Source organism: Synchiropus splendidus, chromosome 9, assembly GCF_027744825.2.
Source record: "Synchiropus splendidus isolate RoL2022-P1 chromosome 9, RoL_Sspl_1.0, whole genome shotgun sequence".
NCBI classification, from domain to species: domain Eukaryota; kingdom Metazoa; phylum Chordata; class Actinopteri; order Syngnathiformes; family Callionymidae; genus Synchiropus; species Synchiropus splendidus.
In genome coordinates this window covers 10,272,800-10,297,197 of record NC_071342.1, presented here as the reverse complement: position 1 = coordinate 10,297,197, position 24,398 = coordinate 10,272,800, and the positions used below count along the sequence as shown (strand labels likewise).

The window sequence follows — 24,398 nt, the reverse complement described above, 5'->3', positions numbered from 1 at the left end:
TCCATTTGAGCTCATTGCATGCGGAATATTATTAACACTGTATAGTTTATACAGAAAAAAACATGCAACATTGAGGTTGGAAGGAAAGGAAACAAAATAAAACGAAACAGCAAAAGTTTTTTTTTTATCAATGAAAAGCCCATTTATTTTCATAGAGAGAAACAGGCTTTTGTAATTAAACATGTAATAATTTTAAATTCAAATAAATTCACTAACAAAATAATGAAACAAATCAGTGAGATACTGTTGCATTACAGGTTTCAGTCACATTAAGAGATAGTGTTCTTCATGAAATCATTTTTAAGACTTACCACAATACAGTGACAGACATGTTCTTCCAGTATCCACAGTCTTATTGTTATGTATATAGAATTCCCTGGAATTTAGACATGTGCAAGTAAAAAGTGGTTAAAAGGTTCCGAGATTAAAAAAAAAGAATATAATATTCAAACAACCTGACATTTTGTTCTTGAGTGACGGAGACGTGTGTTAGAGTGAGTTTAACCTGATGAGTCGTAATGACTTCGTATGGAACCCAAGATGTTTCCCAGCCAGAGCGCAGTAATACTCTGGCGACCAATCAGAATACATTTAGTACCCAACTAAGAAGCTTGTGTGACGATGTTGACCTTCATCTGTCTGTCAGTAAAATAACTTCAAAACAGACGAATGAATTTCAATGAAATCTTAAGGAAATGTTGATCATGTGACAACTTCTGGAAATGTGTTTGTAGCTGCAGCTACAAGTGCAGTCGTCCTGCAGGCTGAGACTCGACTCCCTCGAGAACAAAAGACCCAGATAGTTTTACTGTTAGTATCACATAAGAAGTGGGCACCAAACTTCCAGTTGTGGCAGTGACCGGTCACCGTCGTTGGTCCAAGCAGTGTAGTGGTTCAGATGCTTCACAGTTGACAGATTAAATGTTAAATGTTTCCTCCCACCGACCTCATCCAAACCCGGCTCTGGTTGTTCCCTCAGGCCGCCATCTTTCTGTCCTGGCTTTTCAAAGATTAAAAATGCAGTATTCTGTGATGCAAAAATACTCCTGAAATATTAGTCTTCATTAAGCAGCTCCTGTTTGGTCCCGGGTCACAGAGCTTTCAGGTTCATCCTCTCCCTGAAAGACTTCCTCATTTTGCTCTTCGGTGCTGGACCATACCCGGCCCGCACAAAGCCGTGATCTGATTCAGGGGGGTCAAGCAGGGGCTGATTCTGAGGCTGGACCTCCAGAACCCCGAGCGGAGCGTTCTTCCTCCCGACGGCCCCGGCACCCCCCACCTGGTTCCTCTGCAGCTGCTGGATGATGGCGGAGAATTTGGCATCCAGAGAGGGCCGACCCGTTTTGGACCTCGCAGCAGGACGTGTGCCGTTCTCCTTCTCTTGGGTCGACAGAGGCGGCTGCAGGGATGTGGGGAGGGGGGGTCTGGCAGGGCGAGTGGGCGGGGTGTAAGGCTGCCTGTCAGAGGGAGGCGGGGGGGCCCGGCGTTTTTTGCCACTGCTGGGGGTGGAGCTGCCGTTGTGGCCCGGGCTTGGGCAGGGAGTGGAGGTCTTACCGGGGGACAGGATGCTCTTGTGGACCACCATGGACTGACAGCCGTCAAACAGAGCCGACCAGTCAGCCTTCTGCTGGGTCTCATCGCGGCCGATCAGGTAGCGGCCGTCCGTCTGCTCGATCTTGTCGTGGATGATGTCGGTGATGCTCTCAAACTTGCCTGGTGAGTTTATACCTGCGCACCGTTTGAGAATTAGTGAAGCTCAAAATGAAGAGTTCTGGTGAGAGTTCGAGTCGGATGTGCATGTGACACAGTGATGGCAAAATTCACCGGCGACTCAGTTGAAAACAGAGAAAATCCAGCCGTGTCTGGAATCATTGTACTTACTCAGGTCGTTGTAAACAGAGTCGGCTTGCTTGGTGAGGAAGAGCGATGGTTTCCGTGGCGACGCGACCTCGATCTTCATTAGCTGGTGGCAACAGTGCAGCCACTGGCCTGACGGTCAGCAGACAGTACACTTAAGCTTCAGACTGGAGGCAGCATTAGCACTAGATGTTACATGGAGATACATGGAGCCACTCACTCTGGTCGAAGAGGTGCTGGTGCAGCGCGTCCAGCCAGTCCTCCAGCTCCTCCCAGGAGTCTGCTGTGAAGACCATCGTCTCAGTTCCCTCCACTGATGGGTTGATGATCGACAGGCTCCTGGATTTGCGGGCCCCTGACTCTTTCTCCATCACACGGAGCCGAGTGTCCTGCAGAGACAGGCGACCCTTCAGAGCAGGACAGATTCAAAGAAAAGCAAAAGGCCGCTGAAGACGGTGAGCATGAGCCGTCATTGAACATTGAATTGAGTCAGCTGACTCTCCACTCCGGGGCCTGAAGGTCCCACCTGTGTCCTCCTCAGGGCCTTCACCAACACGAGCCACTGGTCACTAACCTCTTGTTCTTTAGATGAATTGGAACAAATCAAAGTTGCATAAAAGTAGCCAGATAACAGCTCAAAGGCTTTTAGTGAGAATCTAATGCTAGTTTATTGTGTTTTTTTTCTAGTGGGACATAAATGAAACTGATGCAAAATAAACAATATGTTGTTGTTTAAATGTATGTATGGGTTCATCATTTGATTCAGTGATATACCAAATTCATCCAAATTGAAATGTGGCTTATTGTGGCAAATATTCTTATAGCGGTAAACTGTGATTAATTGAGATTAATTCATGACAAATTCTCTAATTGACTAGATTCACTTTTTAGTTTTTTCATGTCACACAGTCCACTTGATTTATGAAGTTTTGGCTTTTAATGTCGCAGTCAAATGAATTTGAGCTTTGCCCCAAAACACATCTATAAAACCCTTATTGAAATAATAATAATGGTACTAATAGTAATAAATAAATGCATCAATAAGTAGTTTATGAGTCAATTCTTTTGCACTTCCTAGCCACTTTTCCTCACTAGTATTACGATCCTCAAATATTTTTTCACTCATCAGTTCAGGCTCCTAACCACTGATAATCTTTACATTTTCAATGGCGTTATTTGAATTTCTGGCCGCAACGTCATTACTAACATAAGTTCTTCTTTGTCTCTCAGCCTGTCCCATCAGAGGCAGCCACAGCTTCCTCCACCTGCACCTATGCTCCCGTCCTGATCCTCTGCACTCTTCATGTTGTACTTTACCACGTCCAAGAACCTCAGTAGTTGTCTTTAAGTAAACTGAAGTATAGCAGATGCTGGGAAATACACGTGTTAAGATGGATTATTCTGACGCAGCCAAAGAGTTTAAAGCCTCACCTTGTTGATGGGGATGCTCAGCGACGGCGCCACTTTGGCGTCGATTTCTTCAGGTGTGAAGTAACAGGACAGAAACCCGCCGCTCAGCACGGCGTACAGGCTGCAGCAGCGCTTCAGTCCCCCAATGGTTTCCTGGGAAATGTGTATTCATGTAGTTTGAGGTCATAAAGCTTCACACTGCTGGTCCCTGATATGTCCACACACCTGCTGGTTCAGGTAGCCGGACTTCAGAGTTTGCGTCATGCAGGACGGTTGGGCCACTAACCGGCAGCAGAGGTTCCCATAAAGAGGAAGCCAGGATGACCAGCTTGCTGTGGAGATCAAACCAGGCATCAGCTTCATTTATTCCAAACTGTAGGATCTGGTTGTCAAATGATTATTAAAAGATGCAAGTGGACCTCACCATCCTGCAGGACGACGAGGGAGTGAGACTGGAAGCTGCCTTCTGCTTCAGGCAGGCCCAAGGTGGTGTAGGCCAACAGGCTGTACTTGGCCCCGCTGGACAGAAAACACACAAGATATTCAATAACATTTCACACGGTCGTATTCTGAATTATTATTTTGACACCATCAACAATGATGGGCAAATGAAGATACACACAAAATCTAAAAATATTTAAGAACAATTCAAGACTTTAAACAGTGTATAGTAATAGCGCCAATACCTGCATCAATAATAAAAAAGTCCATTAGCTAAGAACATACTTTGGTATGGGGTTGTGCTGCAGGAAGGCGTCAGGGTCTGGAGCGTCCAGAAGAGGGCAGAGTTTCCTCCCTGCTGATTTTCCTAGAGAGTTTCGGAGCTTCTTGGCCAGTTTTTTGGGCGTGTTCACTAACGTCAGCTCTTCTTCCAGCGCACAACTCCACAGCTCCACCTTCAGCTCAAACTTGGGAACTATATCCTTGCTGTTCAGCAAACAGGGAGTGATCAAACACGATAGAAAAGTTTGGACAGCCAGCAGAGAGAACGATTTTATCCAAATTTGAGGGAAAAAAAATCCACTTATTTCTAATCCGACTGAAGACTCTTTCATCAGCTTCTTCTTTATAACTTTAAATAAACTATTGTGTAACTTAAAAAGGCATCTATGTCAAGTTTATTTTAATATGAAGTTTCACCCATCTCATTTCAGAATTCGCAAAATGACACTCACAAGATGGTAACTCCTTCAAAGCAGATGTCAGTGACGGTTCGGTCCACAACCACCATCTCTGTGTCAAACACTTCGGAGCCAATCTGCATCAGACCGAAGACTGCCACCCGACGAGAGCCTGACAAACGCAGCAGACGTAATGTAGACAGGTTCACAAACCAAGGTTCTTCGTGTAGTACAAGGGACTTACTGCCTCTGTTGTTGAAGTGATCCAAATCCTTCCACATCAGAGGAAAGCGCAGACCTGCATTGACAAGGAAAATGAGCACTATCTAGTTTTAAATCTTCAAATTTAAACATAAAATCAGGGTGGTTTTTTTTTGTTCAACCCTGTGTCATTTCCTTGCAAATAGCTCCCCACCAGGTCATACAGGGTTCAGAGAAGAGTCAAACATCTCACCAGACAGTGCGATAGTTCCACGGCAGGGCACTCTCTCCTCTGTAAATCTGCGAAACAAAATTTAAGTCTATTTCAACAAGACTCACTGAGGCTCAATGCATCGTTCACTTCTCATACTTGTTGCTATCAATGTTCATCTTCCCTGGCAGTTGGATGATTTATATTGTTCTCCAGTGCACAGCATCTCTCATCCATCATTCTCAAAACAATCTCTCTCCTCTCGCTTTGTAATTGCTACATACGGACTCCTAAAATTGCACATTGACTCATTGGTCTTGGCTGCTGAAGTTCAAATACCGTCAGATACATATGGAGGTTTTTCTTCGACTTTAAAAATAAATTGATCCTTCTCTTTTTTTTATATTCTGCACCATCTGTCTTCAACTGACTTTCTTGAATTTATCACCCTTTAGTTCACGATAACTTTTCATGTTTGCAGGAGACTCTCTCTGTTCACCTCCCCTCTGTGCTCAACAGCTCCTGCTCGTGTTTCTTCCTCTGCAGCTGGGCGACATAGGCCTTGATCCTGGCATTGCAGGTCAGCAGGTTCTTGGAGGCGTTCAGGACTTGTTCTCTCTTGCTGCAGGCCAGAAGCAGCTTGTAGGCACCTTCACGCATTCGCACCTCAAAGTCCAGCTTCTCTTGTAGGTTGGTGTTCTTTTGAGACATGAAGTTGTAAACACAGAAATATAGAGCTGCATATTATCAGGAATTATCAGCAACTACAGATGTTCACATGTAAATGATTTAAACAAATTAAAATAACACATTTTCAATGCTATGATCATGATTATTAGATTCAGCTATATATTGTTTACAATGTTAATCTATTTATTAATTCAGCTATGTGTTTATTACTTTAATGTATCGTAAAACAGTCTCAGGTAATTCATCTAAATAATTTAAAAGAGTGTTTATTTGCTGATCTAGTCATCGAAATGCATGTTTTATAATGTAGATCGATCATAACGACATTTCGTCTCATATATTGTAAAGGAACAAACAGCAGTTTGAAAGGTCCATTTGATCCCTCTCACCATTATTGTGCTCAGGAGGATCGAGTTTCAGTGGACAGAGGCACCTGTTCGGCAACAACGTCAACCGAAACTCACAATGAAACGATACGATAAATAAGTCTTGACGATTAAATAGACAAAACTAGCACTAAAATGACTAAAGTAATGGTAATAGACGCACAATCACTTCAGCATTATCATTGTCATTACAACGTAAAAAGTGCATATTTAGTATCCAACCTACCTCTGTTTGCATGAATAAGACACTCTCTCTTATTTTCTTTCTTTTAATTTCCATCGCCACGGCGGATCCGGCCGAAATGAACGGCCTTTGGTTTCGCTTGGAAGTTTGAAAATCCCGCTGGTCCTCCATGTTTTCTGTCCATTCGTTGGCAACAGCAGCAGCTCACGTTCCTGCGTGAACGTGCGTCCCCTTACTGGGAGCGCTTGTTTTACTACGTTGGACTCCCCGTCACAAACACCTTGGCCGCAACATTTAGAAGGATTGCAGAAACACATGGGTAAAACAAATGATATGAGAATAAATATAATGCGTATAGAAATTAAACATGATTGTGACAAATAGGGGCAGGTTTATGGTAGTGAGTCTTCACTAGATTAAAAAGCAGTCCCGTTAAAAACATTATATTGGAGGAATGGATGGAAAATAAGAATTGGTTTCAAATTTAAAACGCTCATTGCTATGTCCGATAGCTGTAAGTGAACAAAACAAGTGCTCCTAGGTTGACAACGGCGTGCGTAATTACGTCACACCAAGGAGCAAAACAAGATTGAGCCGTTTGAATAATCGCAATCTTTGCAAAATCAGATGTGTCTATTGAACTTAATATTATTGAGCAAAGACATAATATCGCGTTTATTTGATAATTTTGAGTGTATTTACGGGCACGCAATTATTGTTTGATTATTTTTTAATGGTTAAGTCAAACAAAAAAGAAGTTGTATATATCAGTGCTTCGTTTGTTTAAGATGTTCAGTGTGTAAAAACAACATTGATTTGTATCTAAAGGTTCAAATCCAGATGCGCAGCCGTTATGCTGCCAGGAGCTGAAGACACCAACGTGATCAGTGAGACCAGGAACACCGCCCTCCCGGTTCTGGCCCACATGGACTTCTGGTCGAGTTGGCACCGTCCACGCTTGGAAGTGTAGACGCAGGCGACTGAGGGAAATGAAAACGGTCAAGTTCCACACAAATAAACCCCGATTCACGGGACATGACGAACAAGTCTATCAAAATAAAAGTTAGTAGTTATGAAAAACGATATTTAATAGAAACTTTCATATATTTAGCCATATATTTGCAAAGCCAGATTAGTTTGATCATTACACTACATGTTAAATAAAGGAACACAAATAAAAAAAATAATTGCTAAAACACAACCTACTTCATTTGTTCAATACACTCATCACATGTCCATTACTACTATTCTGGTCTGTCAGTCACTTCAATTTCCACCAATTTCTTCATCGATTTACATCAACAACCATAATTGTGGATTCCCACTATATCCCATAGCCAGAGTTCATCTCCTCGGGACTTTAGTGGAAGACCTCCCCTAGTGAAATCTTGACATGTTTTCATATGCAAATACATTGTTTCCTTTGGACCGTGTGTTGCAAAGGTGGATGACTGAACTCAGTAACCTGACCCAAATGAAGATGTCAGCCATATTAAGAATGAAAGCCATTTCACTGCAAGCAAGAGGAGATCCAGAGTATCAAGAAGAAACACATACACGTTTATTTTACAGTAAATTACAGAGAAAGCAAAACTCTTCTATCAAAATTATCATAATATAAAGGGTGCACCCACAGTTACAGGCGGACATGAATGAAAAGGTTCATTTCCATTTGACCTAGGGATATTCTTTAGGCAGAATCGTTGAAATGATTCAGTCGACTATTAACTTACCACGTTTCCAGCATGTCGACTGTCGCTTTTATCCTGAAGGTTTCTCCAGGAAGTACTTGTTCCCATCCCTGGCGCTTGACGTCACCGGCTCGGCGCTCTCTGGGTGTAGCGGAGCAGCGGCAGAGGAGGAGGCCGACCCTCGGATCCAGGAGGAACTGCAGCAGCGGCAGCGGCAACAGGGCTGGGCTCCACTCCTTCAAACACACCAGCAGCGGACATACTGGTAAGAAAACCATCTTCTTTTACCCTCCACACACCGACAAATCTCAGTTTTGTTGCCACAAAAAGTCGCAAAGTTCACGACAAACACACGCCTGTCGCCTTTTCCCCCTCACATCCTCGTATTTTCAACCTGTTCTACTAACGCAGATAACGTGACATGGCAGGTTTTATCCGTACTGCTTATAAAGACGTTTTAAGTGGTTTTATCCTCGTGTTACAATGCAATTGAACTAGCTTTTTTTTTAACGTGTGACTGTTTTGTGTTGCTGGATGCACAGTTCAGCCTCCGCCTCTGGAAAGCAACCTGTCTGCCTGATATAAAGCACCATGATTTGCATTTGAAACCTGCTGCCTTCCATGAATTCAGCTTCTTTTTTGCGTTCATTGAGCCTATCACTAGCATCGCTGTGTAGCCTCACGGACGCTATCCAGACAGGATGCACATCAATGGAGGTCGCTCTCGCCGACCACACGCTTTGTGTTCATCCCACTCAAAACACGCTTGGGTCGGCTGGAACACTAGTCACCGCCTCTCGTTTGTGTCTTAAATCGAGAGATTCCGAAACGAAACGTAACATTAGCTATGGTTTATCCGAATCCGTGACCCCCCTCTTCTTGTTCTAAGTGGGGGCTTTGTTTTCATGGGGCAGATGTAGCTGGCCTGCGTGCATCCGCGCTCTTTGTGTTGAGTCTCCTTTGGATTTTAGGTGTCATTTTTAGCCAGTGTGAATTATTCTGCCCTGTCGTTTTATCATGCAAATCCACTTGTAATCTGTTTCATGAACAACAGTATTTCAAAGTAAAATGAACATATGGAGTACTCAGTGATAAACCATGTCATTATGTTATAACTATATCATAATTATACGTTTCATGGTGCTTATATATTGTGTTTCTGTTGTTTGCTTCTCTGAGAAGAAAAAAACTAGGTAATCTGGACTTGTGTTTACATTACGACACTTCTTCATTTTCCAGTAAGATTTTTTTTTTCTGTTGATGCATACATGCATATATTTTTTGCATGGTAATATCCTGCATTACATAAGGATATTACTTAGTTTGTCAAAGTCATCTTTCTTTCTGCTCTGTATTGCTTCTTTAATAACACGAGTTGCATACAATAACAGAGTTCTATCTGAACAATGCCTAACTTCACGTCAGACTGTGACATAAATCTATTTTGCAAAGTTAACCCTTCTAAAGAATTGAGTTTGTTCAGCCTTAAATCTGCATTTCATTGCTCAGAAAAGCCTTCCATCTCTGCTGATACCTCTGATGACTATGGAGGAGGGTGGATGGGGTAGAACTGTGTCAGTGTCACAGGACAGCTACTTCATCCTCAGTGTGGAAATCACAGGCTTACACAGCAGCGCGCTTCTTCTCACAGCCCCCGTGACTCAGCTCTAGTGCTGATAGTAAGTCTGTGAAACTGTAACAAGGAGAAGAAATATTTGTTTTATAGTTATTTTCCTCAACACTAATCATCCGCTTGTGTAGTCAGAAGTGTTTGCTCACTTCCTGCTCAATAAAACTATCAATTCATCTCAACCAAAACAGGATATCATGCATGTCACAGATCGGATCGAAAAAGTTCTCTGTTTGTACCTCAATGTACACACACATGCAAGGGCAAAACAATGTAAACTGTGGGTTAATATGAGAACTTTCACTAGGAATGAATTGCCTTTGAACTTAACTTGAATAATTACTGTATTTATATCAAAGTATTTGGCTTACTAACGCTACTAACGCTGGGAGTGGCTCGGTTAAGTGTGTCACTTCCTTTATTAACAACAAAGTTTCTCCCCCCGGTTCTTGCTGTTTAGACTTAATGTTGCCATTGTGTGTCATAGGAAGTTTGGGAAGTGACTTCAGTCGTGCAGCTTAAGTTGTCACACTGAGCTCACTTTTTTTTAAGCGTTCGTCTCCAGCACTTGTCGAGTTGTTGTATCAGGATGCATGGTGCTAAAAATAGCAGTGGTGATCTCACTTCTGTAATCTGCATTCAAAGTGTTATGAGCGAGTGCAAGGACGGCGCATGGAGGTACAGCATGGGCACAGCATAAGAGGATGCCGGAGTTGTCATGCATCATAACAGATTTAGTATGACAGTACAGTAGAGTAGGTGTATAAAAAAAGTGCAGTTGGACTTTAAGTTTCTTATTAATGTATTGGCTCTGGAAAACATGCAATCACCCAAGAGGCCAAGACTTGAAGCAGTCCAACAGAATTATTATATTTTAAAACATGTAAGGGGCAACATTCTAGCATTTTGTTATTTATTTGGAGGCAGTTTTTAGCTTCCTTCACCACAGGCTCTTCCTCATAACACTTAAAAACACATTCATCTGCCTGAAGCTTGTAGTTGCTTTCCAAATTTTCACTAACTTGCCCTCCGTGTCTTGGATATTTTGGAATGAAATTTTATGAATCAATGAAGTGGAAACGCTTGACAAGCAGCCCACCTTGCACCAGCCAAAAGTCCTACCTGTTGAAAACCATGGCTAGCACTTCCACCGCTCATCTGTGGTTGGGGCAGCTTGGGCCAACTTTGGCAGTAGCTGGAGCAAAGAGGCCCAATATTTTGAGTCTCTCTAGAACAGACCTGGGCAAAGTGCGGCCTGGGGGCCATATCCGGCCCGATGCCTGTGTTTTCGTGGCCCTTTTGACGTCTAAAACTGTAACTGATATGTTGTAATTATTCTGCTTTGTTTTATTTCTCTTTTAGCCACCACTTCAGCGGAGAATATAGCATGTTCTTGTTTGAAGACTATAATTTTCATCTTTTCATTGGACAATTTTGTGTTTTTGTTGTTCCGCAAAATACATTGAAGGAACATTGAAAATATATTTTGAAATAAATTGCCTTTTTATCTTGAACATCTGGTCCATAGTTATGTTGATTTATATTCAAATTAAATATAAAATGAAATATTTCTATAGGTTTCATGGCATATTTACACTTTGTAATATCCTTATTTACATTTAATCTTTTTAGGCTCATTTTGTCCTTGTTACTTCAGTATGTTTTTGGATATTTTTTCCATCATGTTTTGTGGTCGTTGCTGTCTTTCTATTGATGATGGCCCCTCACAACAGTTAGAGTTTGTAATGTGGCCCTTTAGGAAAATGAATTGCCCTCCTCTCCTCTAGAACATACAAGCTCCACATCTTATCTCTGAAGAAGAGCTCAGCCACTCAATGAGAAAACTAATCTTCCTCATGACTGAGGATGTTTCACCTGAAGACAACCCCAATTTACTAAACTCCTACATCTAAAAAAATAATTTTCAAAAAACAATCTATAAGTGAACAAACTGAGAACAACTCCCACGAGTGATGACATCTCACTTAGTTTGTCGTTTCATTTGACATAGTGAGAGGTGTGTCTGTCTTTCTGTGTAAAATGAAAATAACAAGTGGACATCTGTTTAAGGGTGTAACTCACTTTCCACTGAGTGAACTGTGTTTTCAAGCCTGTTTCACTGCAGATATTGATCTGATGGTTTCTATTCCCATCTCTTCCGCCGTGTGGTTTCTCCAGATAGCTCTATTTTAAATGCTAATGGACCCAGTCTGGTCTGCTTTTCCTCCGCTCTGTGTCAGTGTTATTACTGGATAATAGTATAATAGTATCGCTTAACTGGTCATCATAGATTTGTACTTCAGTGAAATGAAATGTGTGCCAACACATGTGTTTTCTAAACGCTAATAAATGATCTATTGTCTGGATTATGTGTTAAGATGATAATATAGCAGCTGAAGTACAAGTCTAATGTTGGACCCCTCAGTAAAAACGACTGCTCTTTCCCAGACACTGCAGCTGAATTGTGTATGTTTTCACATATCTCTGTCTTTGTCCTTAATATCCATGGAGGCTGTACATTCCCATATGTAGGTCTGTGGGTCATGTGGAAAACAGAGGTCAGTGAGCATGTGCTGGCTCCTGGCTCCCGATTTGTGTACGACAATAACAATGAAACAGGATAGAAGGATGCTGGCTAAACGCCGGTGTTTGTGTGTGCTTGCTTGTTCGCATTAGTGCTAGCTCCTCATGTGATATGTGTGTGTGAGACGGCTCGCTGCTCTGCACCATATGGTCTTTTTGCTGCATGGGACAGTTCTCTCCCTTCCCGCAGTGCTGCATGTGTGAGCCACATTGACACAGATATGAAGCCCAATAAAGACGTCTGCTGATGTGGTGATATTTTGATAGGACTGTATTTTAAAGCTCAATGGGAGTCAAACTTTGAAAAACATTTGGAAGCTGGTGGAATGTGGCCCTGTAATTTTTTGATTGTAATTTTGTTTCTCCATTTTTTGTCTACTGAAGAGATTTAAAATGCTGCAGCCTTAAAAATCTTTTTAAATAGCAGCAGGAAAGTGGGGCAACTTAAACTATAATATCGTACTGAGTGGCACACAGGTGCTTCAGGAGCCTGTTTTCCCTAATTCACTGTGAATTTAAGACCAAGAATCTTCAGCTGTCGCCACAAATCATTTTTATATTCACAACGATGGCATGAAAACTTTCTAAGCTCACAATTCCTTCTGCTTCAGTTCAGCACAAGCAAACCGAAACCATCATCAGCCACTGCAGGTGTCGGCAACATCACCATTACGTTTTTGCGTACACAGCAAGGCAAGGTTTTTTGGTGGTAGAAATACGGAAAAAATTAATGCAGAAGGCTCTGTCCGGATCCAGGTCCGTATGGAACCTTGAGCTTCGAGGAGCCAACAACTGTGACCCAACTTCACTACATTCTACTGAAACCACTACACGTTCAAGGCTATAGCTCAGACAGTCACATGCCCACAATTTAACTGAAAATGAAACCCACTCAACGCCATCTGTGGCATTAAGAATGCAAGGCACTACACCATGCTCCCACCAGTTGTCATGGATGGCCATTACTTTAGCTGGCTAACAGTTAAATCTTTGTAATTTCACACTGCGCTCTCTGTCTCGAGACTAAGTGCGTTCGGCTCAGAAGTCCGAGATGTGAACGCAAGCCAGTCGGGTTTTGGCCAGGGACTTGATCCTGACTGGAGAGCTGCATCTTGTCTCGGGAAACACTCCACGGCGGGTGAGCTTCTCACCTCAGCCAACTTGCTGTTATCTTGAGCCCAGTAGGTGAAAAACGGAATAGACATCTTTACATTATCAGTGATATTTTGATTCTGCCAGCAGTAAAACAGAATGCTAATTTGCTCTTTATTTTTGGTGAATTCATGTTTTCTTTGTGTCTGAGTGTTGAAATGAATTTGTTGTTCAAGCATCGATTGACACTCAGCAGGATTACAAATGAAGGGACGGCTCATGGAGAAGTTTGGAGATCGAGCTAAGCTGGTTGGATGCATGGAGAGGTTCAAGCTTTGTTGATAACAGCAATGAAATTGCTTGTGTGGACTGTGTGAGGAAGCCAGGATGACCGGAGGAAATAGATGCTAAGACAAACAGTGCAATACTGGAATCAAACCCCAAATGAAAATACACTTTCCCTTTGGTTTGCTTCAGACAGAAACATGGGATTCAATTCCCTGTTATTGTCTGTAAATGTTCAATCGACTGATCCATGTGGGACCAGAATAAACCCTTTGTCTGTCAGTCATTCGAGGTCTGCCTTGTTGATGTTTGTTCTGTGTCCCCCTCAGGGTCTCAGCCCTCTCCTGCTCATGGAACGTCTCTCAACTAACAAAGGCAACTCAGCTCCATTGTTTAGCAGATCAATGTACAAGTCCTACCTGACCTTGTGTGCACAATCTGGATCTTTTCATTTCATTTCATTGGCTTTCAAAGGGTTAGAATATGGCAATCTCCTGTTTACTTTTCTGGTATTATGTTGTGAAAAAGAAGGGCTACAGAACACCTTGCAAATGAGTTTTTCTTGTCATTTATATTGATGGAAATGTCTGCTCTTTTCTTTTATCGTGTTCTTCTGTGGAGTTCCAATTGTTAACCCATATAGTCTATAAGTAAGTCAAAGAATGCCTGTTTTTTTCTCTCTGGCATTTTGGGGCCCTGCCAGAGCAGAGAATTGATGGCAACTATTGTCCCTGCTTCTCATTCACTAAGCTCTTTTACAGCTGTGTTGTGTTAGCATGTTTGTCTTTTAGTGATTCAGAGCATAACACTGCAGCTTTCAGAGATGTGATGCTGAATGAGTCAGGTAGAAGAGATATGTGATGTCGGGGTGCACACGACTTCAACGGGCCATGACCAATTTTGAATATTTCTCCCTGGCTACTACGGTAGACATACTGTACCTATTTAGTGAGTCTAGGAGCCAGGAGTGTGATGGTCTGGGATGTTAGTGATGAAGAGCAGAGGAGTCTTACTGATGGTTTCCCAGCTGTTGCATCATTCACAGTTCAGAGTGTGACGTGGAAAACAAGAGTCATGTGATGTGCAGACAGCTACTAAGCATTCCCATCGGTTTTTACTAAGCAAATGTACCAAATTTTGAATATTCATGAGCCAGAAGAGTGAGTGAGCATGTCCTCCTCAGGAACCACTGTCTGTGTTTCCTGTCGCTCCTTCTCCCCCACACAAAGAATTCACTGTCATCTTGGAATAATCCGTCTCTTTCACTTCAGTGTGTGTGTGTGCGTGCGTGCGTGTGTGTTTGTGTGTAGGCAGGGGAATTCCTGCCAAATCCATGAGGTCACTCTATCTACTCTGCCACACCAAAAATGTTGCTGAGGCGAGACAACCCACGGTGTTTACTGTTTTTATATATTTATCTAGAAAGAGCCAAATAACAACTAAACAAATACTTTACAAACAAATAGTCTTCTTCATTTTAAGCTTCTGATGATAGTACTACTACTACTGCTAGTACGCAACATAACTACAGTGTCTATGAGTGCTATTACCATAACTTTTCTGAAAGCTGTTACTTCACGCTAATAGTGCATCCCTTAATGATAAATGATAATGTAATCTCACATTTGTTTCTTCTGCTGAAGTTCCATTATTAATACTGTCAATTGTTACAGCAACCAGCAACTGCTAGCAGTTGTTAATTCATTATTTCTAATATAGCAGTTACTTCATACCATCTCCTCAGGTGATTCTACTTCCACAATTACTGCAACCTTGAATTATTGCTGCAAGTTGCTCCAGTATCTCCACTGTCTTCATGTTTGACTCTTTTTTCATGTTTTTAGTTATTATTGTAAGTAAGAATTATGCTGATGGTAATCCCCTTTTACTGCTATTTTATCGCATTTATAGATGCTGAGTGGACACTGACAGTTCCGCAGTGTGATGTCACAGAATCCCCAAAGTCCACCGATTAGTCCACCACTGTGAAACTATTTAGTGAGTTAAGGTTTTTAATCCATTAAGAGCCACAAGGGGGTTAGTGATGTGGAAATCATCACAAGATCGACAGCACTATCTGCGTTATTGAGTTTCACATGGATGTGAGTGTCATTCTGCAGGTCATTTGCTGTGTGTTTACTACTCATCTAGTTTCTTCATGTAAAAATAGAAATGAAAGTCTTTGTTCACCAGGATTTTATGAGAACTACAAAAATGGCAGAAGCCTGTGCACTGCAATCTGGTTTTACCCGATCAAAATTTCAATTACTGAAAGATGTAGAGCTGGATATAGGAGCATGATGAATTAAAAACAAAACAATAACATAGGTAGCGCATTAGAAATCACAATAGCATAAAATGGCTTCTTCATGTTTCAGTGTCTTTGAGTGGCTGCCAACATGACTTTAAAAGAATAGAAATGGAAACATATTTACAATGTATTGATTTTTATTAGGCGTTTCAGGGAAAATATGTTTACATGTCTCAATAATAATAATTACAATAACAATATTTCCAAGCCTGTTTATTATTACGTTGGCTTCCCAATATGTTGCATGGTCAATGGTGTAACTGCCCATTACTCTGGTCAGGCAGGGCGTGTAGGCAGAGTGGCACATGTCAGACAGATGTTTCCTCCTCCTGCAGACTCACCACTTCAGACCTCCAGCTGTGCCAGCCTTTCATGTGTGGGAGTGAGGAAGGTTTTTAACAGCACTCCATGGGCTGCTATGCGTCCTCCGCAGGCTCCTCGACCACAGTCTTGTGAACTTTGTTTTCTGCAGCTAGAGCTGGGTTTATTTGAGGCACAGCTTTCTTGGTAGGTTGGTGCACGAAAAAAAAAAATTCAGTCATATGACTGTCCTCCTTACTCTATTTGTAGCGTCACACAAAAACGTTGACTTTATCAATTGCCTTGTTTTCCCCCAGTCTCTCTGACAAGGGAGTCTTTCTTTATAAGTGGAGTTGAATTCATCAGGGCTGCTAAAATGTTAAACATTAAAAGCATATAAAGTTTTATTTCTCGTTGATTACAATCTAATGCAACCCACACCAGATAGCAACTAATCTGTCGTAGAAAATATCTGACACTTCCCTCTCCTGAAGTGCTTTTATGTGCTCCTTAGTAGATGGATCTCCCTGCAGAATTGCATGTAGATTGAAGAAATCATTTTGCCCAATATTTTGTCTGCTATCTTCAGAGAATAATACAGAAAATCCCTGAGATGAAAAGCTGGTCTGCCATGTTGAAGTCTGGTTACTTAGAGTTTTGTGCAAGTAACTGTCAGAGGCGTGTGGTTGATTATAATGTCCCCCGAGGGATAATCGAATTGGTATAGCAAGTACTTATAAGGTCAACTGAGCCGCAGCTTAGCCCAATAATCTCTAATTCCTGCTCTGATGGACTTTTCCTGGCTTTTTGTTGACACCTTAATAGAGCTGCTCCGATTTGTCTATGTTTTTAACAAAAGAATATTAGAAAATACTTTAGTACAAATGCATGAGCTGAATCTTCCTGCTTGCAGCGGTTTCATTTATGGACTGTTTTACGAAAATGTTTGGCCAAATCACTTATTTTAAATATATCTTTTTAAATCATGATTCGATCAGAAAGTTGATAACCAGTGTCACATTTTTTATGCTTGATACTTGAGGTTTCCATTGTCGGGGCCGGCACGGATAACTTCGGTGAGGGTTCTGCTTTTTCCCTGAGTTGGGAAGTTGCAGCGTTGACCTCCTTTTCTGCTCATGTGAGCAGGAGGAGGAGGAGGGAGAGAAAATAAATGTCCTGCTGGAGCAACGGCCAACATTCCTACGTCACTTCCTCTTCCAACATCTGGCAGTAATCACGACAATGACTCTCACTGGCTGCTCAAATTCAAGCATAAACACCTCGGCAAGACTGCCCCCAAAGCAAATTTGAAATTAAGAAGGCGTGTTTGGATTTTATTTCATCAATATCTTGTATCTGAATCACCGTTGTTGCTGCCGTCTTCCCCTAAGCAGGAGATAAAAATGTGTAGTACTTGGAGAAAGTAATGACTGTCCTCCTTCTGGTCAACAGGATGATGGCCTAGCTGTGTGGTGCTGTCAGCAGTATCAGCAGCCAGCTACCCAGACCAGAGGTAACATACACAGAATGACTTGACACCTCCAATGTTGTAACTAATGAAGTTGTTCAGTCAAGTTAGTAAAACTGAAGGTACATTTTCAGCCAACCAGACGAAAAATAAAGGTTTATCGATACATTTGTATTTTAACATTCTGTTTAATTTTACATATTGCTTTTGCGGTCCAGCTTTCCATTCATCCCTTCTTGGAAATAGGACACCACACTGACAAAGATCCTAATGTTTTAAGGGAATGTTTTCTCCCAATTCGTGTGTTAACTCAATGAGTGATCATAGTCGTATGCATTGCTGTTTAGAATAGCATCGCGTTCCCATGTGCCGATCACCTCATCATACAGAACAAATATCTTGAGACAATACTGTTATAAAAACCTATATGCAATTTATGCAGCTGGTATGCAGCTGGACATATACAGATATGTCTGACACCATGATGCTACCAAATGCTGAAGAGCTTCCTTCATGCTGCCTATGGAATAATGCAATATATATTAATGTAAATTACAGTCTTTATTGTTCCGTAAAGTGCGTTCATGTATGATTCTTGAGTTGTGATCTGAATTGAGTCTTGAGTACTGAATTTAAGAATCTGGAAAATGCATTAATTTTTTTTTTTTTTTTGTCGCTGCAGGTGTACGTCAGTCACTGTAGACATGAGTGTGACCTCCTGGTTCCTGGTGAGCAGCGGGGGCACTCGCCACCGCCTCCCCCGGGAGATGATCTTTGTGGGACGAGACGATTGCGAGCTCATGCTACAGGTGCGAACCCCCACCACGAAACACCATGGCTCTTATAAGCGCTTAAATAATCTGCTGACTTCCAGACGGATCTAAGTGTCTTGATCCCTCAGTTGCTTCTGAAGTGCATTTACATGTCTGGCTGTGTGCGCGTGTGTGTTTGTGTGTGTGCAGCTGTGCATACTAGACGAGAGACCACGCTGAAACCCGGGTCTACCTCTGGTCACGGTGCTATTTTTAGAAAGTGGGACAGATTACTTTGAAGTTTTATCTGAGTCATAGTGAGCAGAAGCAGCAGTGCTCAGTAGTGACAGACTGTTTACATGAAATGGTCATCAGGGAGGTCATGAGTGTGGATGGCTGGGTCCCACTTCATTTGTGTTTTTCACAGTTGAATCAATTGGGAGTGTATTCTGTAATGAATTTTGCCTTTGTTTTGTTGAGAAATGTATTAAATTATTTCATTTCATTTCCTGATGCTTGGAGTCCATGACTCTGCTGTCAATCATATTATTTTAACTGAAGTCATTTTTTATGTTTTACACCTTAATTGTTATCTCTTTGTGTGTGTGTTTCCCTGCCCCCTAAAAAATAACTTGCACTAACACCGGCAATATTGCTTGGCTATTTTGGTTTATTAAAAAAAAACATTTTGATTTGTTAAATGAAGTTATTTTTACTTGTGGGTGACACACTTTTAGGTTGCTGCAAATGCTTGTTGTTCATATGACTGTACCAGTCCTCTGCCTCATCGCATGACTGAAATAAATGAGTTTAAGATGCTTTCTCTGCCCTCTATATATCAGTTCGGGTCTGAAACGTCACCCCTCTTCAGGGAAATAATTCTCTCATGATTTAAATGGTTTGCAAGTGGTTAAAACTCAGATGCATGTTAAGAATAAACACGAGTATTACAGGAATATATATGTAAATGGAGCTGCTGCAATCATTTATCTTAGTGAAGAAAGACACTTGAATAACTTCAGCCATGTTATTGCCCCTGAACGGGCCCTAAGAAACTCAGCAGGTGGGATCGAGGATCACACACATTGCAAAATGAGCGTACTCCACATGGCAAGGACGAGGGAAAGCTCTTACTAGAGGCAGAGAGCATGAGAGAACAGCTTCTGTTGTTGCAATCGCAGACTGTATATTGTTGCAGTGAGCATAAACTAATTTTACTGGATGTAAATTTGCTTTCACTAAGCAAGGTTATTAATGTTGCCATATAGCAGGTCGTTTTAACACCGACATTTAACATTGAGACTGTATGAGAGATGAGATATCCATCAAGGTGATTCAGAGTTATTTGACATTGAAGGATGAGTGCAATTCCTCTCCTGATGTTTGAGGTTCCACTCCTCCTCCCGCATACTCAGAAGGGTATTTGTAAAATGAATGAAGGTCACAGCGATGCAGCAGTGAGAGTGTGTCCAGCATTGTTGCTGGCTGTCCTTGTGTGTGTGTGTTATGTGTGCGACAGTAGCAAGAATGGGAAGGTGTTCGTTTTGTACGTGACTTTACTGGGAGAATTTCTGCATGGTCACATGAATAAGATCGACATTCAGACTTAACATCAGGGTCACTATAATAACGCATGTTCAGAAATTGACTTTCTAAAATTTAAAGAACATAATATTTTAATTTTAAAACATCAATATATTAAAACAAATACAGTTTCACTGATGAAGAAAGCCTGGATTATAATCATAATTAAGAAAATAAATACAGACTAGAAGGCAAAAAAATGGTGGGTAAATGACTACTAAAGTTGTTTGGCAGTGATAAACGTGTCATTTCTTTTATTGTACTTCAAATACAAATATGCCAAATTTTGTTTTCACTTATAAATAATAAAAGTCATTGCCATAAACTATAACTGTATACTGAAAGGAAAATGTACAGACTACCAGAAAAATTGGTGCTTAATATTTTTATTCTGCTGTCACATGCTTATGTGCTGTGTTTGTGTGTGTCTGCAGTCGCGCAGTGTGGACAAGCAGCATGCGGTTATCAACTACGAGGTGGGGACTGATGAACACAAGGTCAAGGACCTAGGCAGCCTGAACGGGGTAAGATCTGCAGACACCAAACTGCAAGATGGTTAGGTGGGAACACAAGGATGAATGAAGGTGGCTGCATGAGTAGGAGCTAGGTGAGATAAGATTCGTAAGGAGCAGATGAAGGGAACCGAGGTTGAGTTAAATCAGGAACTCCTAATTATAGAAAAGGGGAACAATCTGAGAAAAGTATAGCAGTTTGGTTTGATCCAATCAATGTCACTTCAATACTTGTTAACCCATGTTCGACTTGAGGGATAATCGACCAGACAAGTTGCACCCGAAGGCTCCTCAGAAATAAATGAGACCCAGTCAAATAATTCATTAGCATGTTTCCTAACATATTAGCAGAAGGTCAATAGGTCACTGGTGTTGCTTCAGGTGGATTCCGTTACGAAAAGAACGGTGCAGGACTTGTTATCTTCAGCATCATACGTGCTTCTCATAGTTCTAGAATGCGTTTGTTGAATTGAATCTGCCCTTCTTATCACTGTTGAACGGTGATTTAGTCTCCATGTGGTGTTAGTCATTCGCTCAGTCACTGCCCACATATGCAGAGCGTCCCTCACATCCTCTCCAGCTATTTTAGAGGAAGCTGGAGTCAGCCACTTCCTGCTGTGTCATGTGTGTAACCAGTGCTGGATTTAGAGGAAGTTTTCAGCTGCTGAGTCAGTGGGTTTGTGCTCCTCGACTTTTTCTCTAAAGCCGCAGCTGGGGCGTTTCATCTCAGTGAAATCAGAGTCAGGCAGCAGAGGGAGGAGGGAAGAAGGCACAGGAGGAAGAAGAGAAAGGGAGGCTCGATGACCCTTATTTCCTCAGAGCCAGGAATAGAGTTAACAAGCGCCAATGAAAATTCATCTCTTGAAGTCTTTATCACTAATACCAACAATATATATTGGAATAAAAAAGCAACTGGTTAACCAACAAATGGTTGTTAACTTAATCTAATGTCGTAATAACGTAATGAAAAAGCAATTTTTAACCCCGCCAGCTTCAATCCGGAAAGACTGAGACAGCCGGTGCATAGCAAGGGAGTGCGCAATGGTTTCTTAAGATTCTTCATGAAGAGGAATTTGTTTTTTTGAAATGTTTATTTTCGATGCAACTTACTTGTGGGAAAATATAATGTTTTGTTGATACATTTCAACATCTCTTTCTTTCTTTTTTAGGATCTTATTTCGGTTTTTGTAATTCTTTCAAGAGACAATACAAGCAGCAATACAGCTGAAGGAAAAAAATCTTAGTAAAAATAATTGACACAAAAAGAGAAAAAATAATAACTTGCAACAAATCTAAACAAATAATAACAATAATTTAACAATGATGATGATGATGATAGTAATACTGTGACTACCTGCCTAATGACAGAAATCAGAATACGTGTATTGTTTGTTGATTTAATTTATGTCTTTGTGATTCTTAAAAAGAGGCAATACAAGGAAAAAGTAGACAAAAAAGACACAAAATTAGAACTTGCAGCTATCCAAAAAAGGTGGTGAGGATGTTTGGAGCATCAGCGAATAGCTTGTCCTGTATTGTTTTCTTCATGTTGCTACTTCTCTTTATTCTTAATGATTGTTTTTTTAATTCACTATGGGTTGAATTCATTGCCTTAATCGGATAGGTGAATGCATGAATTTTCATTTTGTACCATGTTTTCTAACCGCTGTTTGTTGTCTTCCCTCCAGACGTTCGTAAATGACGTTCGCATTCAGGAGCAGATGTACATCACCCTGAAGTTGGAGGACAAACTCAGATTTGGATATGATATCCTTTCACTTTTGTCCTCATACTAGATTTTTTTTAAAATCATGTACATGTTATCTTTTTAACCCGCCCTCTCACATACCAACCTGTTCACGGTGGTGCGAGGAGAGCTCACTGTCCCGGAGGAGGCGCTCAAGGTAAAAACATGTTTAGCTGTTCCACACCATTCATATTGTTGAAAAATATTTGACCTCTGTCCAGCATGAGAAGTTCACCAGTGGCCTCCAGTTCAGTAAAAAGCCATCCAGCAGTGAGACTGTGGCCTCAGCATCTGCTAGCAAGTCCCCCAGTAAAACCCCAACAAAGACTACAAAGCCAGCCACCCCACGAGCAGCCGAGACCAAAGTCACTGATGGATTCCCAAAAGAAGCCACCAGTAAAGGTGTGGATGCTCTGAAAGTTGAGGAGAGAACTGGAGGTGAGAGACACCAGCATTGTATTCCTCACAGTCCTAAAACTGGACTCAATTAATTTTATTATATATTTATTAATATGTGTCCGCGGGCCTCATGAAATAAACTGAAAAATAAATTGAAGAAAGTGCTGAATGGATTAGGTTAACAATGCAGAACTGCTGCTTAGACTTTAACTCTAACCTTTAATAGTTGTGAAGGTATTTAGGTGGAGTTTTGTGTGACACCAGTAGGGGGTGGGCATGGTTAGCAGAGAAAATCCATCATGGCCACCAGAGGTTACTTTGACCAGTATTGTGGATCTGTTTGAGGGTATCTCGAACATCAGTGACCTGGCTGGGTCCTGGCAGGGGTCCGGCTAAGCTCCAGATGTTGAAACAAGGCCACATGGGGCGTTTATTATTGCACAGATTAAGAGGGGTGCTGTAGCACAAACCCACACACACACACTGACATGCACATACATGGAGAGCAACTCCCCATCTGCCACTGTTTATTTTTTGTTTTTTTTTGTTTTAATGACGTCCTCTTTGTGGTTTGGAGCATCTAATTCAACTGGGTAACAACTGGAATTCAAGGCCTCCACCCAGATATTATAACTCATTCAAAAGATATATCCTTCATCTTTATAGAGGGAAGGTAACACCTCATTCTCATGGGTTTACCCAGACCGGACTGTGATTAAATCTATGTGGCTCATAAGCAAAGACAGTCTTAAATGAGAAAGGAGGTGAGCACAGCAGGGAACAATTTTAAATCCATCTGGAGATCTCCCGAGGCTGTCTCTGTTTTCTTCAGTATTAAAACATACAGTCAAAGATGAGCTATAGTTCTTTTAAATACGATTTAGAAAGTGCCTGTGTTAGTTGAAGTTGTAGAAATAGGTCAACTGTGCAACATCCAACCCTGAGGGGACACTGGTAAACAAACGTACACAAAGAGCAGCGGAGGTCGCCGTGTTGCATAATGGTTGCATCTGTAAAAGAGCAGGCTCTTATATAGTCTTATATAGTGTAAGTTCAAAGAGAAGAGTTTAGGTTGCCGTAAAGTTTGAAATCTTCCATTAATTTTGGTTGATGTTTGTGGTGGTCTGTTACAGGGGATGCTACAGCTCTTCCACGTGGAACCCCCCTGTACGGCCAGCCATCTTGGTGGGGGGATGGTGATGCCGACGATGAGAACTCCTTCAAACAGGAAACCAAGTCGTCTAGTAAAAAGCATGACATGACTGGTGAGTGTGACGCAACTATTTTAGGACTTTAAAGCTTGTCCAGGTTGGTGTAATGTAAATGGACGTTGTTCGTATAGACGCTTTTAATATTCAGAACATGCTACATATATAAACAACATGTGCCTTGCTTGTGTTTGCCTCATTATTTAAGTTATTGTTAACCTAAAAATACGATTTCACTTATTGCATTACCTACCGGTCTAGAAAGTTGTTTTTTTTTTCAAATGTTTGAAAAATAGCAGAGGGCAAAGGCCATACCCCCTCAGTTGCGTGTCTTCTGACCGTTAGGTTTGGGAATCGTGTTAACTGGTGGATGGTCAAAGTAACAGGATTAGAGGCCACACCAACATTAAACCAGCTTAGCAATATAAAATCAGTCTGTGCCTGCCGCCTGACTGGGCTGGTGTTGTCAGAAGGAGTGGGGGGAGGTCACTCATTAATGAGTGCACGGGACTGAATCGTCCTCATATCTGCTGTCACATCTGGATGGACGCATCGTCTCCATCAACTGGGAAGGGATTTTTTTTTTGTTGAATATACGTCTCATTTATTGCAACTGGACGTGTGCGATGTAGCGAGGGTTCAACCTGGAAGCCGAGTTTATTGGAGCAGATGGGACTGGCTACGTCTCTCATGGAAGTGGGTAAGTGATCAGCTGTTAGCAAAGCTGTAGTGGGTCTTCTTGAAATAATTTTCGGTGAACATAGCTCTCCATGTCT

General features: G+C 41.5%; 2 protein-coding genes across 5 annotated transcripts in view; one reads left to right on the top strand and one right to left on the bottom strand.

The window, feature by feature from the left end:
- Window positions 1-195: 195 nt before the first annotated feature.
- On the bottom strand, window positions 196-6,255 carry rtkn2 (rhotekin 2). The gene is made up of 12 exons (XM_053875392.1): window positions 6,103-6,255; window positions 5,300-5,499; window positions 4,843-4,889; window positions 4,633-4,686; window positions 4,443-4,560; window positions 3,994-4,194; window positions 3,692-3,786; window positions 3,493-3,599; window positions 3,289-3,420; window positions 2,078-2,246; window positions 1,882-1,989; window positions 196-1,728 (listed from the first exon to the last, which is right to left on the bottom strand). Exons 1-12 carry the CDS (start codon window positions 6,229-6,231, stop codon window positions 1,091-1,093), a joined length of 1,998 nt encoding a protein of 665 aa, XP_053731367.1. The 5' UTR covers window positions 6,232-6,255; the 3' UTR covers window positions 196-1,090.
- A 1,645-nt stretch (window positions 6,256-7,900) lies between these two features.
- cep170aa (centrosomal protein 170Aa) overlaps window positions 7,901-24,398 on the top strand; it is a 37,932-nt gene continuing 21,434 nt past the window's right edge. For 2 of the 4 annotated variants that reach the window (XM_053874930.1, XM_053874929.1), the window contains exons 1-8: window positions 7,901-8,016; window positions 17,405-17,465; window positions 18,103-18,229; window positions 20,191-20,280; window positions 21,957-22,038; window positions 22,117-22,172; window positions 22,237-22,453; window positions 23,548-23,679. In XM_053874930.1, the coding sequence (XP_053730905.1) occupies window positions 18,125-18,229; window positions 20,191-20,280; window positions 21,957-22,038; window positions 22,117-22,172; window positions 22,237-22,453; window positions 23,548-23,679 (682 nt within the window). In that variant the 5' untranslated portion in view covers window positions 7,901-8,016; window positions 17,405-17,465; window positions 18,103-18,124. The remainder of the gene's footprint in view (window positions 8,017-17,404; window positions 17,466-18,102; window positions 18,230-20,190; window positions 20,281-21,956; window positions 22,039-22,116; window positions 22,173-22,236; window positions 22,454-23,547; window positions 23,680-24,398) is intronic. The other 2 variants (XM_053874931.1, XM_053874928.1) reach the window with 1 other exon arrangement.